Source organism: Prionailurus viverrinus, chromosome B3, assembly GCF_022837055.1.
Source record: "Prionailurus viverrinus isolate Anna chromosome B3, UM_Priviv_1.0, whole genome shotgun sequence".
Taxonomy (NCBI): domain Eukaryota; kingdom Metazoa; phylum Chordata; class Mammalia; order Carnivora; family Felidae; genus Prionailurus; species Prionailurus viverrinus.
The window spans coordinates 7363964-7389335 of NC_062566.1; the positions used below are offsets into that span (position 1 = coordinate 7363964).

Sequence of the window (25372 nt, forward strand, 5' to 3'; positions counted from 1 at the left end):
CTTTCCTTTGTGGTGATGGTCAGCGCGGGACATTCGACCGTGTCCCTGTGCTGTGTAGTGACTGGTCTCCCCAGCGACAACGTGTGGCCTCTGCCGAATGCCCTCAGTGCCGGCGATCATGAAAGAATTATCCAGTGAAGGGGCGCCTGGGTCGCTCAGTCGGTTAAGTGTCCGACTCTTGGTTTCTGCTCAGGTCATGATCTCCCAGTCCCGTGAGTTTGAGGCCCGCGTCGGGCTCTGTGCTGATAGCGTGGAGCCTGCTTGGGATCCTCTCTCTCTGCCCCTCCCTCACTCGTACTCTCCCTCTCTCAAAATAAATAAACTTACAAAGTTTTAAGAACTGTCAAATGGATAAAGGAGCACCTGCCCCTGCAGTGGGAGAGGACCTCCATTTCTGGCGGCCTCTCTGGGCTGCGCTAGGGCCCAGGTGCGAGGCAATTTATGAGCATTAGCTCGTTGGATTTCGATAATGACCTTGGGAGGCAGGTACTCCTAATTCTGTTTTACAAATAAGGAATCTGAGGCTCCAAAAATCCGAGGGAGACCACACAGCGACAGGCAGAGCCAGTTTGGACGCCAAGTGGGCCCGCAGCCCAAGCCCGAGGGCCTCCTCCTGCTCCACGCCGCTGGCCGGCATCGCTCTGACGAGCCCCACTCGTGCCTGGCTCCACTGCTGCCCTGCCCAAGGGTCCCGGGAACTCTCTTCATCCCAGAACCCGCCCCCTTCGTTATACAGGACCCTCCTTTCATTTGCTTCCGCCCTTCCTTTCTCCCCTGCTTCTCTCCTTATAAATTCTAGTCCGCCGCCCAACGTCTCCGAGTTTCTGCCACACGTCGGAACGCCGGGACGCAGCGAGGTATCGCACCTCTGTCCGCCAGCGCATTTCCCTCCAGGCCGGCTGGCCTCCGACCCACGGCCACAGAGGACGCCGCGCTCCGAACCCGGCCCGCGGTGCAAGACGAAGCCTCTTCTTGGGCGTCTTTTAGCTGAAGACTGTGTTCCATATTCATGATGAAATGCAAATTTCCATGTTCATGGGCAACTACCATCATGGCACTGGGGAAGAATTCCAGCTGGTTAAATTTAGGGGCCTGTACAGATTCCAAACCAAGAATACTTTCTGGCAAGGGCCGTCGCATTTTCATCTGATGGCGAACGGGATTTTTTATTTTCAATCTTGTGCGCCCTGGCTTCTCAGTAATCGGTTCTTCTGCGCCGGCCCAGTGCCAGGGGCTCTGTTGGCCCCGTGTCGTTCCCTCCCGGCTGCTCCTGACAGACTGAGAGGCCTGTGGGTGCTGACAGTTCGGGCAACGGGGTCAGATGCATAGGTACGTTTGGTCTTGTTAGTCTGGTTCTTCCTCCCAAAGCCCAGGAGTCCCGTGTTCCTTCTGGGAGCCTGTGTGAGAGCTGGGTTCTAGAAAGTTTTCCCTTCCTGCCTTTGACCTTCCTCTCCCGTTTGGACGGGTTACATGCTCATTCAGTGGATTCCTTCCCTCGCTAGCTTTTCGGTTTGCTTCTCTCCCAAGGTTCCAAGGGCCTGTGTGGCCCTCCCCACTCTCCTCCCATTCAGTGCCTCACGCGGCCCCTCCGGCCCTGGGGAAACAGCGATACCAGCACTGGACGCCCCCACTGGACGCTCCCACGTACTCTGATAGGAATTAACCCTGTGTGATAGATACTCCCCACTTCACAGAGGTGGAAACAAAGGCTCAGAGAGGTGAAGTGACTTCCTCAAGGTCACAGGGCCAGGAAAATGGAGAGCCCAGGATGTGGCCTAGCTTAACAGTGCTGCTATTGTGCCTCATATTTGGCGTTAAGAGCAGACACAGGGCAAAACGGACCTAGGTGTATACGTCGTGGCCCTGCCCTCGCTAAGGACCCTAGGCAAGTCGATCCATTTCTCTGGAGTCTCTGTTTCTTTGTCTGTAAAATGGGCATGAATTTGTTCCTGATTCATTCATTGGGTAGTTTTAAGAGATGAAATGTGATGACAGCCAGCGGTGAACCTGGTCCCCCAAGCAAGCCTCGGTCCCCTCTGTGGAGCCATCACTGCGTACCTGGGCTATGTGAGTAGGGGACCTGCAGGGAGGGTGGCAGCCGAGAGGGCGTCACCCTGGATCTGAGGCCAGCCCACCCAACCTCGCGCCCCCCACCCCCTTCATGTTCCTCTGCCACGTGGCCATCTGTCTCCAACACTGTTCCAGCCTTACCAGGGCAAGAAAACTTGGGACGCCTCATGTCCCGTAAGAAGAAAAAGTAATTTTAGAGAAGTAGGGATCCTGTGTTAAACTGTTCTCCCCTCCACAAGCATGCACGACTGCCGCGTAAGCGCATGCGCACATACGCGCTAAGCCCCACCCAAATGTCCGCACGGTGAGGGGACGCCCAGCAGTGTGCCCCGCTCTCCACCCCTGCAAAGGATCCAGTCTATTCAGAAAGCAAACTCCAATACGCAGTCCAAAAGGAAATAACAAAACAAAAAAAAACCCAAACTTTACTTGCATTTAGCCGTTAATAAATAATTTACAATATGTACATGCGGTGACACTCTACACAGGTCGCAGACACAAGGACGCAGTGAGGGGTCCCCACTTCCAAGCAGAACGCGATCAAACACAACCAAAATAAAGTGCTTCACTTTTTACTTCCGACATAGGGACCATCTAAAGACCAGCAGGGCGGGCCGGGGCCGTGCCTCCCACCCGCCTGCCCTGCCCGGGGTTGGGCAGAGAGAGGGGACCTCTTGGGGAGGAGGCGGGGAGCCTCCCGGGCCAGTGTATGAGAGGTCCCTGGGGAACAGCAGAGGGGCCGGACAGTGCGGGGCTGCGGGAACCGCCCACCGCGGGCACCGCACCCTCGGGCGTGGAGCCCAGCCCGGTGTCGGTCCCTGGGTTCTCCGGAACAGCAGCAGAGGCGGGACCGGTTCGGGGCTCCTCGGATCGGCGGCCTGGGCTGACAGGAGGCGGGCGCCGGGGCTCTCGGAGGCAAGCCTCTCCTGGTTTGTGCGGCCATGGGCTTAAGGGAGGGGACTAGAGGGACGAGACCGTCCAGGGACGCTCGGGGCAGGGAGCATCTGACCCTGACCGGCAGACCCCGCTCCTCTCCCCAGCACGCAGACCTGGGTGGACGGGCAGGGAGCAGGGCTCCGGGGGAGCAGGTGAGGAGGACGAAGAGAATCAGGGCAGGCCAGCTGGCCCCGTCCACTGCGCCTCCTGCCCACGCCCTGCAGCCCACGCTCCCCCACCCAGGAGGCTCTTGCCACCTGCTGGAGAGAAGGGAACAGAAATCGAGGTGGGGGCGGGGAGAGTTCTGTTTAGACATTTAGAAATGAGGACGAGACCTCCTAAGCACGGTGGAGAATGGGGGACGGGGAGGGAAGGAACCAGAGGAGGGCACCTGAGCCCACGAGTGGCGTCAGCTGCAGGCTGTCAGGCAGGGGGCCTGGGAACCAAAGCAGGGGCACAGCGGCCACACTGCACACGGTCTCCTCGGCTTACACGGAGGCCACGGGCGGGCAGGAAGGCACCAGGTGGGCACAACCTCTCAAAGGGTCACGATTCCTGGGGATCGTCCTAAGGCCCAGGGGGAAAGGAGGCCCTGCCTGGGGAGGGGGTCCAGCCTCTCAGATGCCTCAGCCCCTCAGCTTAGAGTGCGCGAGTGTGCTCGTGTGTGTGCGTGTGTGGCGGGCGTGGGCAGCAGTCAGCTGGGCCTGTTTCAGTGCATTGCGGGGTGGAGGGGGCGGAGGAGCTCGACTCTGATCAATCCCAGTGTCTCTGGCGGGGCGGGGTGGGGGGCTTCGGCCCGAGGGGCTCTGTTTTGCACATTCACACTGCGGGGCGGTGGAGGGGAGCGGCTCCCCCTCTCACACAGCTCTATTGTCACAAACATCACAGCACCGGTCACCACAACCTCTCGGGGCCTCCCCGCCAACGACAATGACGCGTTGGGGGCAGAGTGGGGGGGGGGAGGCCGCCCCCCTGCCCCAGCCCTTGCCGGCAGACGGCCCAGGGCAGCTGTGAGGTAACCGTCCACAGTCCACTGGCCAGCGGCCGCCTGGGCTCCTGACCCCTCCCCCCCCGGAGGATGCCCTCCCTCCCCCCGACGGCCCCGGTCTCCCTGCAGCCGCTCCCCCCCCCCCCACCCCCCCGGCTCAGGGACAGGCAGCGCCCGCCTCTCTGCCCTACGCGGCGACAGCCTCCAGGACGGCGGGGAGCAGCGTGAGGAGCAGGAGGCTGCCCAGGAGCGGCCGGGGGGCGGGGGGCATCCCCACCGCGGCGGCCCGGCCCGGCGGCTCCCGAGTCCTCTCGTACAGGTGAAGCCTGTCTTTGTTGGAGTGCAGCATCTTGACGTCCTCCAGGGCGTAGTAGGCGGCCAGCGTGAAGTTCACGTCGCCCGTGGTGAGCAGGTCGAAGACGCAGGCCTGGTAGTAGAGGTCCTCCACGGGCAGCTTCTCCTTGCACTTGGCCACGGCCGTCTCGTACGGGAAGGTGTCGGGGGCTGCGGGCGCGGGGCTGGCGGCGGCTGGCCTGCGGGTGCCGGGGCCCTCGGCGTTGGCGCGGAAGGCCTGGAAGTCGATCTGCTGGTTTAGGGGGCAGCCGCGCAGGCAGAGGTAGAGGCCCTGGCTGTCCCGGTCCTCCACGGCGTTGACCACCTCCTCCGGCATGCGGACGGCGAAAGTCAGGTATCGGCCCACCTGGCGGACCACGATGGTGGTGCCGATGTACTTGGCCTGGATCTCCACGTGCTGGCCCGACACCTTCTCTGTGATCTTCAGGCTGTTGGCTCCGTGCTTGTCCCCACCGTTCTTGGAGCCGTCGGCGAAGGCGGCCGGGAGCTCGTCCATCTCAGCCTGGTACACCTTCTGGTCCACGCACTCCTGGAAGTTCTTGAAGATGATGGTGAGCTGGGGGGGAGGGGGGGCAGGAAAGGGGTGGAGAGAGGGCGTTAGGCGGTGCTGAGATGGTGGCGGCGGGGGGGTCAGAGGGGAAGGCCCAGCCCCATGCTGGCGATGCTGGGGACAGGAGGAGCCCCCAAGATGCCCCGATTGCCCATTTTGGTCACCTTTCAGTGCCACCTGCATTATTATGCACTTAGCACTTTTCCTTAAAACAACTAGTTTTACTGTGAGACAAAGGGGGCGACAAAAGGAGAGAGGGAAACCAAGAAACAGAGTCTTACTAGAGAACAAACTGATGGTTACTAGAGGGGAGGTGGGTGGGGGGATGAGGGAAATAGGTGACGGGGATTAAGAGGACACTTAATAGGGCATCTGGGTGGCTTAGTCGGTTAAACGCGCAACTCTTGGTTTTGGCTCAGGTCACAGTCTCATGGTTGGTGGGTTCAAGCCCCACGTTGGGCTCTGTGCTGATGGTGTGGTGCCTGCTTGGGATTCTCTCTCTCTCTCTCTCTCTCTCTCTCTCAAAATAAATAAACTTAAAACATTTAAAAAGAAACTTAAAAAGAATACGCTTATCATGATGAGCACTGATTATAGAATTCTTGAATCACTACATTGTACAGCTGAAACTAATGTAACACTGTATGTTAACTACACTGGAATAAAAATGAAAAAAGTTGGGGCGCCTGGGTGGCTCAGTCGGTTAAGCATCCGACTTCGGCTCAGGTCATGATCTTACAGTTTGTGAGTTTGAGCCCCGCATCGGGCTCTGTGCTGACAGCTCGGAGCCTGGAGCCTGCTTTGGATTCTGTGTCTCCCTCTCTCTCTGCCCCCCGACCCCCGACTCATACTCTGTCCCTCTCTTTCAAAAATAAATAAACATTAAAAAAATTAAAGTTAAAAACGGAGTAAAGAAAAAAACCCCACACTTGTTTTACTTTAAAAAAACAAAACAAAACAAAACAAAACAACTGACTTAGAAGGGGAACTTTAGATCACTACCCTAAATAGGACACCAGATCATTTACTACATAGAGAGGTGAACCATAAAAAGAAAAGCATAGCTAATTAAAAATAAAAGTTCATTAATTTTTTTTTAACATTTATTTATTTTTGAGACAGAGAGAGACAGAGCATGAACGGGGGAGGGTCAGAGAGAGAGGGAGACACAGAATCCGAAACAGGCTCCAGGCTCTGAGCAGTCAGCACAGAGCCCGACGCGGGGCTCGAACTCACATACCGCGAGATCGTGACCTGAGCCGAAGTCGGACGCTTAACCGACTGAGCCACCCAGGCGCCCCTAAAAGTTCATTATCTACTATAGTAGGCTGAGTAATGACCCCCAGGATATCAGGCCCTAATCCCCGCAACTGTGAATGTTACCTTATATGCAAAAGGGACTTTGCAGATGTGATTATGTTAAGAATACTGAGATGGAGAGGTCATCCTGGATTATCTGGGTGGGCCCTAAGTATAATCACACGTATCCTCCTAAGAGGGAGGCAGGGGGAGATCTGACCACAGAAAAGGCGAGGGCTCTCTCCACGGAGGCGGAGACGGGAGGGATGGGACCACAGCCCAGGAGTGCCGGCAGCCACCAGAGGCTGGAAGAGGCACTGAACAGATTCTCCTGGGAGCCTCTAGAGGGACTGGCCCTCCTAACACCCTCACGTTAGCCCTGAAAGACTCATTTCAGGTTTCTCGCCTCCAGAGCTACGAGAGATAAATCTCTGCTTGTTTGAAATACTGAGTTTGTGGTATTCGTTACAGCAGCCGTAGGAAACGAATACGGTCCACAATCATCTAGCACAATCTTTCAAGCCGCCGGCGGACCTGTAGCCAAATTCCTTCGAGAGGACTGTGAGCCACTGGCTGAACATAACCGAGAAAGAATGAGCAGGCAGAGGCCAGCAGAGGCTACTGTGGCAGGGCTGCCCCGAGGGCCACCTAGCTGGGCCTTGGAGGTGAGCAGGAGGAAGAGGAAGTGGAGGAAGGAAGACGGGGCTGGGGTTCCATGCTGAGCATGCAGCCCTGGCCAGGGCCGGAGGAGGAAGGCCCATTTCTGCTGGTGCCTGCAGCTGGGGGGTGAGGGGCAGCTGGTGGGGGAGAAGCAAGCGTCTGGGTGGCTGTGTGGCTCCACCAGTAACTGTCCTCCTGGGAACCACAGACATGGGCACTGCCGCTGGCTGCATCTGCCGTGCCGGGCCCTGTGTGTATTGCTTCTAGCCCTGTGTGTCACTGCCAGGGACAAGGACAGGACCTCCCATTTACGGTGCGGGAAATTCAGGCTCAGAGAGGTACAATGGCTCACACAGGCAGCAAAAGGCAGAGCTGGGTTTAGTCTCTTGGTTTCCAGCCCCTGGGCTCTTTTCAGCCACAAGCCCGCGGGGTGGGAGGCCTGGAAGAAGGAGGAGAGACAAACGGACGAGGGAGTGAGTGCTTTCCCCGCGTTGTCCTGGGTGAGGTGCTCCCTTCCCTGCTCCTTCCTGCATGATCCCAACCGGGAAGACGGCATGGGCTGGAGACATGAGTCAAATCTGGGAGAGCAACCACCACCCCTCCTTCATTCCTGTTCCCAGGTGCCAGCTTTTAACCACTGGTGGCTCCGGGTGCCTCTAAGGCCACTGCCCCCTGAGCCAAGAGCAGCTGGAACCCAGTCCAGACCAAACCCAGGGAGGCAGGTGGGGTCACGGGGCAAGATGGCACCCAAGGCCTTTTGGGGCTCCCTGCTTACCCCCACCCCTAATCCCTGCCCTACCCCTGGCCACTATTCCTAGAACTTGTCCCTCCCTTCTCCCCTCCCCAGCCACCAAGCCCCAACCTCCTGCCCCTCAGGAGCTGCCCTCCTCGCCAGCTGAGGGGGTAACACACCTCAGAGGGGCCGCAGGTCCAGGGGGCCCTGGTAAGAGGCAGGCCGCTGCTGACAACACAGACGCCCCGGCTGTGGCTGAATTCTGTGCCTGGCACCCTGGTCGATGTGGCAGCGGATGACTGCCTAGGGGGGCCCTCGGGGTAGAGGGTGGGTGACGCTGTGAAGCGCTACGGGAGTTTCTGGTCAAACAGTCGGTGTATGAGAAGGGCGAAGCCCAGGCACGTTAGAAACCGCAAGCAGGTCCTACCGGCAGGGGGAGGCAGGACAGCTGTGAAGGACCTCAGCTCAGGCTGAGGGGCGGGAAAGGCCAGGGCTGAGGGTGGGGTCTGGAGCAGGCCCCAGGCCAGACGGTGCGGCTGCAATTCCGGGGGTGCGGGCGTGGCCCTGGGGCACAGACAGGAGGCTGAGGGGGACGCGGCAGAGAGCCATCAGCCTGGGGCCTCAGGAGCAGAGCTAGGGGAACAGACTAAGGACTGGACGGGGTGCCCCAGGGGCCACAGAAAGTTCTAGGGCGGGCAAACCAACACGGCAGCCAGGGCCCAGCTGGAGGTGTCCAGGGCGGTCTCATCACTGCTCTGTGGGCTCCCCCACACTGTAAAGCGTAGGGGTGACCAGGCTGGGAGAGCAGGAGGGCCTGGGCCTTCAGAGAGAAACTCCCCCTTGTCACGCCAGTACTCAGAAAGGTGAGGAGGAGAGATGGACAGTTGGACTTTTGGGGGCTCCAAGCTCTTGGGCCTTTGTGGGCCCCTTCCTCCCTCCAAAATACTAAAACTACATTTTGTGACTGCATTGGGATCCAGGCCAAGACAGTCTCGGTTGGCTTATGCTGATTTTTTCCTTCCAACTTTAAAACAAATGAAAGCTTTCTCGCGAGTCCCCGGCAGTCTTGGGGCCCTCGGTGCTGTGCCTGTGGGGCCCGGGGAACGGTCAGGACGGAGGGGGGCACATTCTGCTGTCCACACGGGACACGAGGAGGGGCTGGTGCTCCCAGGCTGGAGGCTGGGGACCCGGCCAGAGTCCGTGGAGTGCCACACCAGAGGCCTGCCTGTGCACGGCCCATCGGGCACTGGCCCCCAGTTCCCCAACCCTCCCTCTGAGGTCACCGCCTGGTCCCGGGAAGCAGCGCACTTCTGGTTTGCTGTGGGATGTCAAAGGTGGCCATGGCTTCTCCATCCTGCTTTGAGCCCGACTCTATGAGCCCCGGGGGGGGGGGGGGGGGGCCTCGGCCACTGCCATCTGCCCTCGCTGGCCTACCAAAATGGCGACCTCACAGTTCCACCTCCTGCCTCTACCTCCTGCTGTTTCCTTCTCTCCATCCTGCGGCTCCCGCCCTGATGTGGAGGCTGCCTGTGGGGGGCCGGGAGGTGCAGCCAGGGTGGTCTGGACAGTGGGTGGTCCTGCCATTGGGAAGGGGGTGAGGGACGAGGGGCTCTGGTGTCCCTGCCTGGTGTGCTGGGGGGGCTGGGGAGGGGGGTGCTGCTGCTTTCCAAGTGCCATCAGCCTCCTGGAACAGGAAAGGCTGGTTTCCCTCTAACCGTCATCTCTCGTGGAGACAGACTCCTGGAAGGCTGACAGGCTGCTAGACTCTTCTTGGTACCAGTGCCAGGGACTCAACCACAAGTAACAGCATGAAGGGGCCTGTCGAAAGCCGGGTGGCTCGCTGCCAGCATGGCCACGGGTGCGGCTGCCACTCCTGTCTTTGCTGCCCCCCTGCCCAGAGGGGTCTGAGCACTCCCCGCCCCCCCCCCCCAGGCCTGGCACTGGGAGCTGTATCCACGTGAGGGGGCTGAATAGTCCAAGACCCTTGTCCTCAAGGAGCTCACACTCTAGGGGTGACACATCAAATAGATGAGTGAGGCAGTGGGACACATGGTAAGTTCTAGAGGGGAGGGGGAGAGCAGAGCAGAGACCCTAGTTCCTCTCCTCCCTGAGCCTCAGTTTTCACATCTGTGCAATGGGGTGCTACCAGCACAGTGAAGCTGGGGGCTGGGCACAGAAGGAAGCTGGGGGAAGTGGGGGTGGGAAGCTGGCTAAAATGTCGGCTTGGGCTGGAAAACCCTACATCTTGATCACCTATGAGAACACGGGGCCGGGCTGGATGATGCTTGTATCACAGGAAACGAGCCAAGGCCCTCTGGGTGAGGGGCGGGCCGAGAACAGCGGGTTCAAGTGGGCAGAAGAGACAGGCAGAAGGCTCTCGTGGGGAGGCACGAAGGCCCCTCAGAGATAACAGCCTCTTGGCTTCCGCTGCCTCCCCCGAGGCTCCAGGCTGCCCTCCCATCTCTCCCCCAGGCTTCTGCTCCCGTCCCTCCATGCCAGGCTCCGCAGAAGGACGTGGAGGAGGCCCCGCCCAGTGCTCTGGGCAGAGCCGGGGGCACCCAAGGGCCTCGGCATCCTGCACCCACCTCAGGCACCCCTCGGCCAGCTTTGTTCTCCATCCTCGGCCTGGGAGGTGCCAGGAGGGGAGGAGGCACCTAGCACCGAGGCTGCTGCAAAAGGGGTGTTTCGTCAACGTTTGCCGAATCAATGAATGAACAAAACCAACACACCTGCGTGGTGGAGACCTAAAAAAACAGGCGCGGGCAGGCCCAGGGCGCTGGAAACCGGCCACCGATGTTTCTCAGCCGGGTACCCTGTCTGCCCCGAGGCCTGAGACAGACTGAGCCCGTCACAGCCGGGTGTCCGGCCAGGCCTCCTGCTGCCTCCTGGCTGATGAGGGCGTAACAGAAGGTGGCTGGGCTCTCAGCCTGCCGGATGACCGAGGTGACCCTAGGTCACAGCAGAAGGGGGCTGGGTCAGTCGAGCTCTGCTGCAGAGCTCCCTACTTTCTAGAACTTCCATGCCCGGACAGGGCGAGAGGTGCTCCCATCCCTGTCCGGGCACCTCTCCCGGCCACAGGGCCCAGCGGGCATCTGGAGCACGGCGGGCGTCTGAATAGATAGCACACAAGAACGAATGGGCGACTGATCCACTTGGTCTGGGAACAGCATCGCTGGGCTCGGGGTCCCAGCGTGTGCCAGTGAAGAACGGGGGGTGGCATCCAGGGGTTCTAAGCCCAGGCACGTCACCCCAGCCTGTACGACCCAACGGGAAGTGGCCTGAAGGCTCTCGCTCCAGCCTGTCACGCCCCCCTCCCCCACCCCCACGGGGCAGTGGGGAGCAGAGGCCCACGATTCCTCCCACAATGCTTCCCAGGTCTGTGCTTGGCTCTGTTATCACGTTTGGTGCTCACGCCACCCTGGGTTAGGAGGGGCAGGGCTTCCAAGGCCCGCGTCGCTCTCACACCCTCAGACTCCCCTGTGTGGCCCTGCCAGGACGGGACAGGGAGGCGAGGTCCCCTCCCGCGGGATGTTTGCTGCTGGATTTAGAAGCTGCAGCCTCAGGCTCCTGGCGTTCATTTATCTTGGCTCTAGGGAAGGAGGGAGGTGGGTATGTGCAGGGGCCGCAGGGAAGGCGGCTGGGTCCTCGACGTGGGCCCTGCTGTCCGTGGAGGGCTGAGAGGGCGGACGGGGTGGAGAGGGCGCTGGCCACAACCCTGCCGCCCACTAGGCTTCACGGCCTGGTGCCAGGACCCTGCTAGGGCAGCCACGGGGCAAAGACCCACTTGTTGCCGCCCCTGCAGATGGGCCCGGGAAGAGACCCTCTGGAGGCAGCAAGGGCCACCGGAGCAGGGGGAGATGGCAGGAATTTTCTTGGCTGCCAGGTCACCTCACTGTCCTCCTCTTGGGCGTGGAGGGACAGGAAGGAACAGAAACGCCCTTGTAGACCAGCCTGGCATTGCCCAACGTGCCGCCTTGCAACGTGCTCTTCCTAGGAAAACAGACTCACTGCCAACCCGGAAAGCCCTGGGGGCTGCAGTGGGCTAGGCCCTGAGGAGGCACACGTATCCCTGTCCCCTGGGCTCCCAGAGCCCACCAGCCTCCTGGCCTTGAGGCTGCGCCCTCTGGCCCAGTCTCAGGAGGAGGCCACGGGAGACTCTCTTGGAAGTGGGGAGGGGAGGGAGGGTCTGTGGAGGATGGGGATGTCCAAAGGCCTGGGCCACAGGCCACATTTGTGGCTTCTTCTGGCTGTGGCCCTGTGAGCAGGACTTGAATCTTGCCACCCAGATACTGAGGCCTCCTTGGGTCAGAAGACGACTGGCTCTCAGCGGCCTCTGGGGCTCCAGATGGTTCGGAAACGCCTCTCATGCCAACGAGAATGTGGCCGACTTCTAGAGCCACCCAGCCCAGGTCAACGCTAGCTCGCTGTTCCCAGCCGACTGCACTCTGGGTGGAGAGGCGCATCCCGTTTGGGGGCTGGCCCGAGGGAGGAGAGGAAAGCTGTGTGGGTGGCCCCTGGGGTGCTCTGTGAGCTGCTTCTCTGTCCTCACCTGTTCCACCTCCCCCTGTTCCCAGACCCCACCGCCCTCTCTGCTCTGGGGCTGCGGCCTCTCCATATAGGCGTGGGGCAAAGAGAGGGCAGGACGGTACCCCACAGCCCTGCTGACCCCATCAGCACCCTATAGCCCTGGCCCCCAACCCGGCGTCCCTCACCTGCTCCACGAGCCAACACTGGGGGCTTTAAGAAAAGAACACGTGCCCGACCCAACCCAGAGATCTGGTGTCACACAGGCCTGGAGGGGGTGGGGGTGGGGCCAGAATCACCGTCTTCTAAAATCTGTTCACGCCGCAACAGTGCAACCACGTGAGACGCCCCGGGCGGGACCGTCACCTCCAGGGGCTGGTTGGGGACACTTGTCCAGGGCGGACAGGAGTTCACCCTCCTTGAGAGTGATGACGGAAACATACCTGTAGAGAGGCTCCTCTTTCATTGGGTTTTAATACTGGAATTCTACCACCATACAGTCTGGGGGCAAGAAAGGAATATCCCAAAAGTCCGAAACCGAGTACCCTGGCGAGTGTTTCTACAATTTGTGGACAAGTGGCAGAGTGGATGGGGGCGCCACCTGCTTCGGCTCAGGTCATGATCTCATGCTCGTGGGTTCGAGCCCCGCGTCGGGCTCTGTGCTGACAGCTCGGAGCCCGGGGCCTGCTTCGGATTCTGTGTCTCCCTCTCTCTCTGCCCCTCCCCTGTTCACGCTCTGTCTCTCTCTCTCAAAAATAAATAAACAAATCAATAAAAGTTGCGGACAATAACCCCAGTAAGAAATCCACGTTAACAGCCGGACCCAGCATTTGCACTGATATGCATACATGCGTGCACACACACTGAGCTTCCTGAAACGTGTCCCCTTACCACGTACAATGCATTCACAGCCTGCCTTTTCTATCGGTGTTGGGTTATGCCATCATGTTCTACCCTGCCCAATTAAAAAAAAAAAAAAAAAAAAGGTGACATTTGTATGCTGGTTCCTGACCCCAGAAAACTGATGTCACAAGCCCCTGGTGGGCAGTATCCGGCAGTCTGAGAAATACCAGACTCCAGGCAGCATGAAGAGGGGGTTCCTGGTTGGTTTATCTCAGGACAAAGATTCTCTGGACATTCCTAAGTCAGCACCCCATTTACTGAAAATAAGAACACTGGGAGGGTGCAGGAGGTGTCTGGTCTGGGCCCTGGTCACAGCAGGGACGCCCACGCCTCAGCCTCAGCTTACCTTGCTGGTGGCGGTGGCGGCCGAGCCGGGCAGCACGGGCGTGTTGGTGACCTGTACGTTCAGGTAATTGTTGTCGATGAGCGGCCAGGCACCCTGCACCTTGCAGGTCTGGAAGCGGTCGGTGAAAGTCCTGAGGTGCGGGTCCCCGAAGAGGCCGCAGTGCGTGTAGTTGGGGGCCGCCGCATGCTTGTGGAAGCTCTTCTCGTAGTGGCAGATCTCGGGGCTGTCGGAGCGCTCCTGGCTGTCGCCCGGCGGCGGGAGGGTGCGCAGGCGCGGCTGCGACGTGGGGCCATCCTTGGAGCAGTTGTACTGGCTCATGAGGTCCTCTATCCCATGGACGGCCGAGTGGTAGGCCAGGTCGCCCCGGCAGGTGCGGGCCGTGCGCCGCGTGCACAGGGCGTAGGTGCGCAGCGCCGCGCAGAACTCGGGGGCGTCGTCCGAGGTGGGGGAGTGGCTGCCCGCCGTGGCGCTCCAGAACTCAGAGTTGCACTTGAGGATCTTGCACGGGGACGTGGCTGTGGGGAAAGGAAGGGACACGCCGTAAAGATCACTGGGCGAGCTCCGCCCCCTCACCCCTGGGGGCCAGCGCCTCAGGCACACGCACAAGGACATCCCTTCCCAGGGGGCGCCACCTGCGCCGCACGTTTGCACGCAGAAGGCAAAGAGTCCCCGCAGGTGGCAGTGCAGTGCGCAACCTGCCCTTCCCAGCCTTCCGCCTAGAATGACCCCAAGTGGCCAGGCGTGCAGACCAGCCTGCCACCAGGGCCGGTGGAAGCCCCTCCCACTGCCCCCAGCCTGTAAAGAGGAGTGGTCAGTGTTTCTGGGCCGCAAGACTTTGCGAGCTCACAAAGCCACCCTGCCGCCTTGGACATCTGCTGATGCTTTCACAGCGATCCGCAAGCATTTTGGCAAAAGCAACAGAAATTTGGCTGGGAATTAAGCCCCACTATTCAGTATGTGGCCTGGCCTCTGCTACTGTGTGACCTCGGACAAATCACTGGACGTCTCTGTGCCTCATTATACTTCCGTAGAAAACGGGATGATGGTAGCATGTACCCTATGAGGCCGCTCAGAGTGTTACGGCACTAAGGAGGGCACTGACGTAGATCAGAAGCCCCATGAATGTTGGCTAGTTGATGGTGAGCTTTGGTCACAGAAGACCCGGTTACCGTCACCCTGTCTGCAAAGCAAGAGTAGCTTCCCTGTTGGTCGCCACAGTTCCATCCCTCCTTTATCCTGCTTGGGAGGGGACGCTGGGAAGCAACCGACAGTAATAACCTTGGATCTGCCTTAAGTTGTGTTTTTAAAAGTCACTGACAAGCTTTGAGACCTTAGTGATAATCAGCTACAAAAGACCGCGCCTGAAAAACTGGGGCTTTGACACACCTTCGTCTTGTACCTGGACACGTAGAACCTGCCCTTTCCCGGCCTCCCAGATTCTTTTGCACAGTCTGTAGTGACTTCAGTGGCCAGGCATGCAGCCCAGCAGCAGGAGAGAACATTCTACGCAGCCTCTAGCAGTGAAAGGGGCTGGCGGACCAGCGGAGGTGGGGGGGTGGGGGGAGGGGGCAGCTGCAGCCCAGGGCTGGAATGATCAGCAGGAGAACGGGGGTGTTGCTTCAGCCAGTCCTGCCCAGGCCACTAGCCTGGCTCATGAACCCTTGGAAAACTCAGTTTGCTTCTCTGGTGCTGGCTTCTGACCTACAAAATCAAGTTGCAAATAAAACCTGGGACAGAAATACGCAGGGGAGGCACCTGAACAGCTGCCCTGTGTGCGTGGGCACCTGGATGGCCCATCTCTGGGAGATCTGCCACCTCCATAGGCACCTGCCTGGAGCTGAGGCTGACCTGGCCAGGTCACACACCTGGGTACGAGCAGCCAGCGCTTGTCCCGAAATTCAGGCCCCTCCCCTAACTTCTCCTGTGTTTGTCACACTGCCGGCCAATTCGGTTGTTTCAGGTGGAATCTGGGTGGGCGTTTTTTTTCTTTTGAGAAGTCACATATTTACTTCAACGTGTATGAGGACAGATAAAACCAACAGAATAGAAGAGCCGCGGATTTTCCATTTTAATAGCTTTCAAGTTGAAGAAGTGTGCTGACTTCAGCAGACTTGGCTAACAACAGGGCACCTGGGGGAAACGCTGTGGGTGAGACAGCCACCCCAGCCCCCACCCTGCATGGTCTCCCTCGCACAGAAACCTGCTCCTGGGGGTAGGTGTCCTTTGAAAGGCAGCTGGAAGAGTCTCCAGCCATGCCGTCTTCCTATTTCTTTTTTTTCCCAAGTTTTTTCTTAATGTTTATGTACTTTTGAGAGAGAGAGAGAGAGAGAGAGACAGAGGACCAGTGGGGGAGGGGCAGAGAGAGAGGGAGACACAGAATCCAAAGCGGGCTCCAGGCTCCGAGCTGTCAGCACAGAGCCCAACGTGGGGCTTGAACTCAGGAACAAGGAGATCATGACCTGAGCCGAAGTCGGAGGCTTAACTGACTGAGCCACCCAGGCGCTCTTGTCGTCTTCGTGTTTCGCCAACCTACAGAAGACACCCAAGACCCAACCTACCCCAAATGCTAACGTGGCCTACGTGGGGGAAGGTAGAGGAGCCCCTCGTGGTGGAGGGGAGGGGGGGAGGAGGGGGGGCTCCGCAGCGCCCGCTCAGGCAGCCTCACCCATTCCGGGTGTGCTGACCCGAGACGCTGCTTTCTCAGAATCCTGGAGACACGGCATCAAAGACAACTGTCTGAATGGGGCACAGGCCGCTGCTGAGTGGCAGTTGCCTGGGCTACGCCCACCGCTTGCCCACCAGCCTCGGGAGCCCGGCCGGCAGCCGGGTGTGGGTGCCCCTCCGGCCCTCACCGTGCCCAAAGCGGAGAGAGGAGACCCCTAGCCCCTTTATAACCAGACCACTGCAGCCCGAGCACGACTTGCACCGGCCTCAGCTCCCGCCGAAGCTGACCCGGGACGGCAGAGGGTGAAGTCACAGCTACTCAGTCTCGGGCCAGGGCCTCACCCCAGCCAGCCCTCCCGGCAGCCCCGAGGCCAAAGCCAGGCTCAGCACGGCTGCTTCTCTGGCCCGAGGCCTCCCTGAAGAAGCTGAAGCAGGACTTGAATCTGGCCTGTTGGGCCTAAGAGCCTATGCAGTGGACAGTTCCAAAAGTCATCACATAGTTAGCATGTTCACGACTTCCCCTGCCAGCCGCCGAGTGGGTCAGGGGCACGCTTTGCTGCAAAGCGACCCTCAGCCTCTCCCCGAGGACCCCACCAGCTGGCAGGCCCGTGGTCCGCAGGCTCTCCGTGGCCTTGCCCCCAGTTCCCAGAGGCCACAGCTCAGGGTCCGGCCCACAGGCTGGGCAGGGGCTGGAAGGCAGGGGTCAGGAATGGGGCCTAGGGCAGGACCAGCCCGCACACAGACAATGTGGGATAGGCAAGGTGTCTCACTCCTGACTGCCACTGGTGGCTCTAACCCCACAAATGGGGGGGGACCCCCCCCCCCCCCCGCCTCCCTGCCGCCAGGGGTGATGAGAGTCTGGTATCTTCACAGCCTTGAAAATGGCCCTGAGCAGGGTCCCGGCTGCAGAGCTCTCCAGTGTGTCTGGAGTTCATGCCTGAAGTCCTACCGAGGTGCCCCAAAAGGGGGTCCCTTGCATGCTCTGGGGTCACCACAGATGTGGCCCTTACTACTCTGTTCAGAGCAGCGTTCCTGGGATGACGCCTTGCACCCCAACAGCCTGGGCTGGGGCAGCAGGGCCTCCGCGGGCCCGACGTGTCTGCAGGGGCCCAAGGGAGGCCCGTGCTGCTGGTCCGCAGGCCACTCTTCTTTAGAGTTGGGCCATTTTCTTTTCAAACGGTCACAGAAGGGCCAAGCTGGAACCCCGCTGGAGACCAGCCAGTCTGGAGTGTGTGAATGGGGCATTTCCTTCGGGTGGGAGGGGGCTGCAGAGGGGGGCAAAGAGAAGAGACAGCTCTCCCAAGGAGCAAACCCTAAGCAGCCTGGGACGACCCCAGGCCCCCAGCCCTCGGAGACCAGGCCTTTCACCTCTCAGTTCAAACTCCGCGGGGCTCCTTCACCTGCTCCCCTCCCCCTCCCAGAGCCGCAGGGGAACAGGGCCACCCCACCTCCGCCTCTGAAGAGCCAGCTCCGCCCACCACCCGCAGGGGGCGACCCTGAGGTCACTCTTGGGCTGCCCTTGCACCCAGGAGCTAGGCCTTCCATCTGAGGCAGGGTCCACACAGAGGTGACCTGGGACTCTTCCAACCCCTCCCTCCCCGTAAGTGCTGCCCATCCCAATTCTCAGCCATCTGCAGAATGTTCCCGATGCTATCACCCGGGACTAGGACAGAAATGCAAAGGTGTGAGGGTGACAATGGCCAGATGGGGTGGTGGGCAGTGGGCACTGGAGGGAGAGTGTCTGGTTCAAAGTCCCGCTCTGTCCCCTGCCAGTAGTTGTGGGAAATTGGCTCTACCTCTGTGTCCTTATCTGTGAATCGGGGGTAGCAACCGCCTTAGAGAGCTGGTGAGGGTTAAACAGGATGCACGGAATCTGCCTGGGACCCAGTGGCCCTGACAAAGGTCCCAGAGGGAGATAAACACCGCCCCCGCCCCACCGTGAGGTAAGAGGTTAGAAGTCACAGGTGGGGACAGGAAAGGGACAGGAAGGGCGCTGGAGCATCCCTCCCTCTACCCCTCCCTGGCCGCCACACTTCCCAAGGGGGGCACCCAGGATAACTTCACTGCCACCTTGCTCACCACCTTTCACCAGCGAGGGTGCTGTGGACTGAATGTGTTTGCCCCAAATTCCTTCGCTGAAGCCGCAACCCCAGTGTGACGGCACTTGGATGGGGGGTGATGGGCCTCTGGGGGATGATTAGGGTCAGATGAGGTCGTGAGGTGCAGCCCCCATGATGGGATTAGGTTCCTTCTAGGAAGAGACACAGGGGCACAGGCACACACTGTCACGTGAGGACACGGCGAGAAGGCGGCCATCTGCAAGCCAGGAAGAGAGCTCTCACCAGAACCCGACCACGCTGGCACCTGACTTGCAGCCTCCAGAACTGCAAGCCTTGCCCCCCGTCTCTCCTCCCCTTCCTGGGCCCTCCCGCATCCCTCCTGCAGAAGCCAGGATCACTGGAGACGTTCGCGTGGCCAGGGGCCAAAAAATCAGGTGGGTTCCACTTCACCTATTCCATGGTCCCTTCTCCTCACAAGGACCTGTGGTTGCAGGGGTGACCCAGGCTGGGACGACTCTCCTGGCTCTTGAAGGCGGAGAGGGCATCCAGGAGGAAGAGACGAACCGAGCCCTCATCTCCTGCTGGCGTCCGTCTGTCCTGCCAGCCTCTGTGACCCAGTCTCCACGTGTGGCCCTTCCTCCTGCCACAGTCCCTTCCCCCCTTGTTGCCAAGGCGCCCACAATCCCCTCTTCCACCCATTTCCTGGGAGATGGCACAATCAGAAACTTTGGGTCCCGAAGCACAATTTCTACAAGTTCACCTTTACTCTTGTTAATGAACAAACGCACAGACCTCGGGTTCTGTGAGACACAGAAGAACGAAGGCCCTGGCAATTTCGCTATCCAGAGACCAGACCGGGGTCAAGTCAGTGTCAACAAGCTGCCTGTGACAGATTTTGTGTCACTGGGCACTGCCGAGTTGGAAACGGGGGCCCTCGCTTTGGGAGGCAGTAGTGGTGGGGAGGGCTTCAGGGGATGTGCCCTGGGGGCAGATGATCGTGGTCGAGTCGTGCAGTTGTGCAGCTCCGTGGCTGTGTGGCCACGGGCCACACGGTGCTGCTCTCTGTGCTGCCGACATGCATCAGTGCCTCGATCAGTATACACTTCAGGGACCAGCGGAGCTGACGGCAGCAAACCCTGAGAACACTGGAAGGAAGCTCGGTGGAAGGCAGCTTTGTGTTAACTTTGGTTACATGAGAATTTGTGGGGGAGGCTAAGGTCTCCCTAACAGCTAATGTGTACTGAGCACTTACTAGGTACAACGCATTGCACACGTACCTCCATTCACCTATGACAGCCCTAGGACGATCTGTTATCCCCATTCCACAGACAGGCAAACTGAGTCCTAGAGGCATTAAATAGCCCCCTCCTCCCAGGTGCTCTGACAGAGCCCCCCAGCCGCTTCCCCCTCCTCTTTCACCTTCTGTACCTGTGCGCGCGCGCGCGCGCACACACACACACACACACACACACACACACACACACCAGGCTGAGCCCATTTGCTGTGAGGCCACAAAGACAATAAAGAGGAGGTTCTGCCCTTCGGGGGGTTGAGGGCGCAGGGGCGGTGCACCCGTGGGTACAGCTAGGGGTGGACACACAGGCGGAGCCTCACCTCCAAGAAAGAAATAATGGTAGTAACACCCGGACTTCCTGAACCTGTGCAGACTACAAATTGCTTGAAGGCCAGGCCCTCACTGCTATTCTGAATCAACGGGCAGGAATTTTATCCTCATTTGATAGATGCACATACATGTGGCTCACACCGCCACAGGCTTTGGGGCTCTTTCTATGCCTTTCTTTCTTTCTTAAAAAATTTTTTAATGTTTATTTACTTGAGAGAGAGAGAGAGAGAGGGAGAGAGAGAGAGAGAGAGAGAGAGAGAGAGAGTATGTGAATAGGCAAGGGGCAGAGAGAGAGGGAGACACAGAATCTGAAGCAGGCTCCAGGCTCTGAGCTGTCAGCACAAAGCTGGATGCGGGGCTTGAACCTACAAACTGTGAGATCATGACCTGAGCCAAAGTTGGATGCTTAAAGGACTGAACCACCCAGGCGCCCCTCCTTCTATGCTTTTCAAAGTATGCTTGCCATACCTTTCTTGGTACACCAGCCAAGAATGATCCAGGTCCTGAAATCCCCAAAAGCAAGATGTGTTTTCTTTGACCACGCCCAGTTCCTGACACACAGTCATCGCTACCTGTCTGTTCCCAGGGCAGTGACCACCCTCCAAGTGGATGGCAAGCCTTCCCTGCAGAAAGGCCTGCATGGAGATACCAGGAGCAAGTCCTCATGCAAAATGATCCCCCTGCCAATTGCTGGGTTTCCTTGGCTGCCCCAAACCCTTGGGGGACTCTGAGCCAGCCTTTCACACCTTCCTGATAGTTTAAGGGCAAGTCCAAGTACCTCCCACCATAGATGGAGGAGCTATAGCTCAGGGTTGGGGGGTCAGTGACTGCCCGGGACCAGAGTCGGGGGCTCCCGTGCCCCTCTGCCTTCTCTCCAGGCGGTAACCCAGCTCTCCTGGGCCTGTCTGCCTCAAGTGGTCATGCATGAGCTGTCATTTCCTGGGGGTCACAGAAGGGCTTTCGGCATGCCAGAGCTGGACGGTCCCCACGGGTGGCGAGCTGAGGGGCCCTTGACCCCTCGCTGGAGTCATCCTGCCGCCCCGTGTCCACTCCACTAAATCACGGGCTGAAGGCCACCCCAGGTCAGGGACCTGGATGTAATCTGGCCCAGCATCAAAAGGAAAAGCTTGTAGCCACAGTGTCACCTGCCAAAGAAACCACAGAGGGACTGATTTTTATGTACCGTATCTTAAAAAAAAAAAAGAAAAAAAAAGAAAAGAAAAAAGCAGGAGACTTCGTTCCAGGCAGGAAACCTTGGACTTGTTTCTGCTCTGAACATCCAAGGAAGGAAGCAAGGAGAGGAAAGTGTGTTTGCAACTCACACAGGCAGAAGGGGAGGCCAGCTCTGCAGGGAGAGCCACCCCTTGCCGCTTTTGGGGTGACGAGAAGGCCCCGGCTGCCCCCTCCCTGCCTGGTTCCTGCAGGCAGCAGAGCGGACCCTTCTGGCCCTTTTGGCTACCCCTGGGTGGACCCAAGACAGCCAATATGCACAGAGCCAGGGGAGGAAGAACCTGATGGGAAGTAAGAATTTCTCCTGAATTTCATTTCTATCTTAGCCACACTAGTCCTCGGGCAAGGCTCCTCTGGGACCTGGGGCTCCACCTCAGACCCCCAGGGAAATGCAAAAGTGCCGCACAGAAGAACTTTATGCTCCTTAGAAGCACAATCTGCGTTGTCTGGGTCTGACCCAGACCTCGGGAGACTGAGAACTTCAGGATGAGCTAGCGGGGGACAAACCGAGGGGAATGCAGAGGCGAAGACAGTGGCTGGCTGGGACTCATGACAGGAAGCCCCTGAGCTCCCTCCAGTGCCCCTGAGGTGGGCGTGTTGGCTTTAAGAGTGGGGTGTAGGCAAAGCCTAAAGGGTGGGTGGCCCCTTGGGTCTCAGACGGCCACCCCGGCAAGCATCAGACCCATCTGTTCCAACTGCAGTTGGGGCTGGAATCCCTTGCCTCTTTGTGCAACCTACTTAATCAAGATCACTTTATCTACTCAACACTTGGTGACCAAACTATGTTGGCTTCTCAAGGTGCCCCACGGAGTTTTAGAGCCCGGGGCCTGAGGCTACCAAGTGTCCCTGGTCACTGGTTTCCACCTCCAGGCAGCCTCCACGGCAGAAGCATGGAATCTCCCTCCCTGGAACATCCCTCCCCGGTGGGCATCCGGCCTCCACCACCACCAGAGATCTGCCAGGGCAGGGCTGGCCCCTCCTGTGCTAGACAGCTCCAGCTGTGGACCCGCATATGCCTCCAGGGATGGCCGAGGGGCCTCAGCTCTCCTCTAGAGCCACACAGAAAAGCCTCAAATGTTAACCACCCTGCAAATTTTGCAGATGGCCCCTCAGCTCCCCCTGGGTGTCCCCTGGCTGCTGTGGGCCTCACTGAACAGTCTGTGTCATCCATGGAGGGCCCAGCTGCGGTGTCCCCCTCCAGCCCGCACACCCCGCGAGTAGGGGTCCCTCATTTTCCACACCCTACTCTCAAAGCATCTTGGGAGATTTTATGCCTTTTTATTTATTTTTTAAGTTTACTCCCTTTTGAAAGAGATAGACAGTGACTGAGCGAGCAGGGGACGGGCAGACACAGGAGACACAGAATCCGAAGCAGGCTCCAGGCCCCAAGCTGTCAGCACGGAGCGCTCCATGCGGGGCTCGAGCCTACAAACCCTGAGATCATGACGTGTGTCGAAGTCAGATGCTTAACTGACTGAGCCACCCAGGCGCTCGACTGGCTGCCTTTTTAAAGCCCCCAACCCAGTGCTCTGCTAGGTCTGCGGGGGAGGCTGGCGGCTTCCACGTGCCCCGACACCCCACATATGTAACATCTCACTTGTCGGGGAGGTCGGCTCCGGACCTCCTCCTTTGTGCACGGAGACGTGCCAGCGAGAGAAATCACAGCCTCACAGCCTGCGCGACTGAATTCCTTTCCTTTAACTAGCGGCCCAGTGCCTCTCGGAAACAGACGGGGGCTGGGAGCTCGGAGTATCAGCTGCACTTACCCGGGCGGGAGGGAAATATTTATGCACCAGTGCGGCATTAGCTGCTTTCAGAGACCTCCTTTGAACTGTTAATCAAGCCCAATCTTTCAGAAGAATAGCCTGATTATTACCGCCCTGTTTGCATAACAAAGAAGCCCAATAAAACTTATTTCACTGTGCACCGAGGGGGTGTGAAGGATCGCCCTGAGAAGCGAGTCTCAGGAATGCGGCGAGCCGCTCCGCGGCCCGAACCCAGGAATAAAGACAATGCAATTTGCCACCAAGAAAAGCCCAATAGACCAATAAATTACCCGCGTGCAAAGGGATTAGATCAGGTTTCAGTTGCAGTGCAGGAGGAGGGGCGGGGTGAGCCGGGAAAGGGGGAAACCTGCCTCTTCTTAAAGGGGTAAGGCTCGTTTTGAACACACGCCCCACGGTCAAGTTGGTTCTGTCCCACTCGGTGGCTGGCATGGCACCTGCCTGCCTGGAGTCATTTACTTGCTGGAAGTTCTAGACCCTACCCTGGGCTTCACGCTGTTCCTGCAACAAGCCTCAGGTGGTTTCTCTGCTCAGGTGGAGACGGCTAGCAAACTTCTGGAATGCGGAGCCAACACGTTGCATCTGAATACTGAGTCACAAGGAAGATGTAAGGGTGGAGGCACGAGAGGGGACCAGGGGCAGTTCAGCCAGGTCTCGGAGGGCCGGTGGGATTTGCCAGCTGAGGCGAGACAGCGATGCGGAAGCACAGGGGCCTCCGAAACGGCTGAGGTTGGCTGGAGGGGACACGCTGCTTGCGTGCTGGTAGCCAATGTCGCTCAGCTCCAAAGTGCTTTCCTCCGCTGTGGGGAGGTGGGGGGAGGACCGGAGGGACTTCAAACCCCTTTCCTCTAGTCCCCCAGCTCTGTTAGACTCCACCACAAGGGGGCGCTGTCCCCAGGCTGTTTCCATCACTGTGCTTTCAAAGTACCCTCCTCTAGAGACCTGGCCCCCAGCTTCTCTCTTCCTTTTGCCTCCCAAGGGAAGCCACTTCCTACGATGTGTGTGTTTCTCTGTGGTCCCCAGTGGCCTTTCCGGTGCTCCCACAAACGCCCAACAATCCCCTACATGAAGGTCCCTCCGTGGAAATACCCCATGAGGTTTTGTTGTCCTGACTGGACCCTGACCTACCAGCCTAAGGATTTCAGACTAGATGCAGTTGATGGTAGGGAGCCCCGGGATAATTTCCAGGGAAGTGCATGGCATGATCACAATACTATTTTAGGAGGTGGTGGCTTTAGTCTGGGTAGAAGCGGGCAGAGCACAGAATGAGCAGAAGCAGAAGCAGAATGAGCAGTCACGGATCAACCTCTGTGCCAAGGTCAGCACTGAAGCCCGAGACCTCCTGTTCCTGTCCCCGTGGCCTGTCTCACATCCATCCTGGACAGCAGAGGCCCTGGGGCTCCCCTCTCTCGTCATCAAGCTGTGACAGGGGGTCCTGAAGGAGGAGGGGAGGGCAGCACCAAACCAGGAGCGCCAGCCTGCCTGCACTCAGCATGGGGACAGTTGGCCACTCCCCACCCACTTGGGGGAATCAAGGAGGGGGACGCGATCAGATCTAGTGCCAACATGTGGCAAACTCTGGCCTGCGCGGTATTCTGGAGTCTTCCTGAGTTAAGAGATGCCTAAAGCTGGGCAGCTGGGTGGCTCGGTGGGTCAATCGAGTGTCCGACTTCCGCTCAGGGCATGATCTTGCAGTTTGTGAGTCTGAATCCTACATCAGCTTTGGTTCCTCTGTCTCCCTCTCTCTGCCCCTCCCCCACAGGCGCTCTCCCAAACATAAATAAATGTTTTACTTTGTTTTTTTTAAAAAGAGAGATGTCTAACGCTGCCTGTTCATGTCACTCCTGCAGGAAGCGCTCTTGGTGCCAGGTGTTTGACATCAGATTCCTACAGGAACACAGCCAGGTGACAGACTGAAGATTTTGTCAGCTACAGCAGAATTCACCTCACTTAACCTGCACAAAGTCAGAAGTGATCATCCTTCCTAAAAAAGCATTCCTCCCTATGCAGCCCAAGGTGGTCTGGGGGGAACCGGCCTAGCCTGTGAGTCCCTCAAAGGTGCTGGGACTTTTCCGGAAACCCCGTTGTCCGGGAACTGGCCTACAGGATAAAGAACCAGGTAAGAGGGAGGTTCTCAGAGAGTCTCGACTGCTCTAGGAAGGGGAGGTGGGGAGGCCAGGGAGCTGGGGGTTAACTCACTGTCCAGTGTGGGAAGAGGTGGCCGAATGCCACCTACTGAGCTGAGGCAGGAGGCACTGCCCCTCATCACACTTGTCACACTCTGCCAGGGCTGCTCTGCCCCAGCCATCACACACGCCAAGTTGCTACAAGAAACCACACCGAGTGCCAAGGAAAAGGGCACACTGCACCTTTCCAAACTGGGCACCCTCCCCTGACTCCCACTGGGGCCACAGGGAACCAGATCAATGGCAGACAGGACATTCAGAAGCACCTGTGTTCACTAAGGCCACAAGCAGGCCTGTCAAATCAGGTGGCTGAGGGCTTCTGGGTAAAAGGGAGCCCTGATGGGGGCGCCTGGGTGGCTCAGTTGGTTAAGCGTCTGACTCTTGATTACGGCTCAGGTTCGTGGGTATCTCATGGTTCGTGGGTTCGAGCCCCACCTGGGGCTTGGCACTGGCATCGTGGA

General features: G+C 58.9%; 1 protein-coding gene across 1 annotated transcript in view; it reads right to left on the reverse strand.

Annotated features, from left to right (window-relative positions):
- Positions 1-4137: 4137 nt before the first annotated feature.
- The window catches only part of RGMA (repulsive guidance molecule BMP co-receptor a), a 46100-nt gene continuing 24865 nt past the window's right edge, over positions 4138-25372 (reverse strand). The window contains exons 3-4 of the mRNA XM_047863173.1: positions 13364-13878; positions 4138-4904 (exon numbers count right to left, since the gene is read on the reverse strand). Coding sequence (XP_047719129.1) covers positions 4182-4904; positions 13364-13878 — 1238 coding nt within the window. The 3' untranslated portion in view covers positions 4138-4181. The remainder of the gene's footprint in view (positions 4905-13363; positions 13879-25372) is intronic.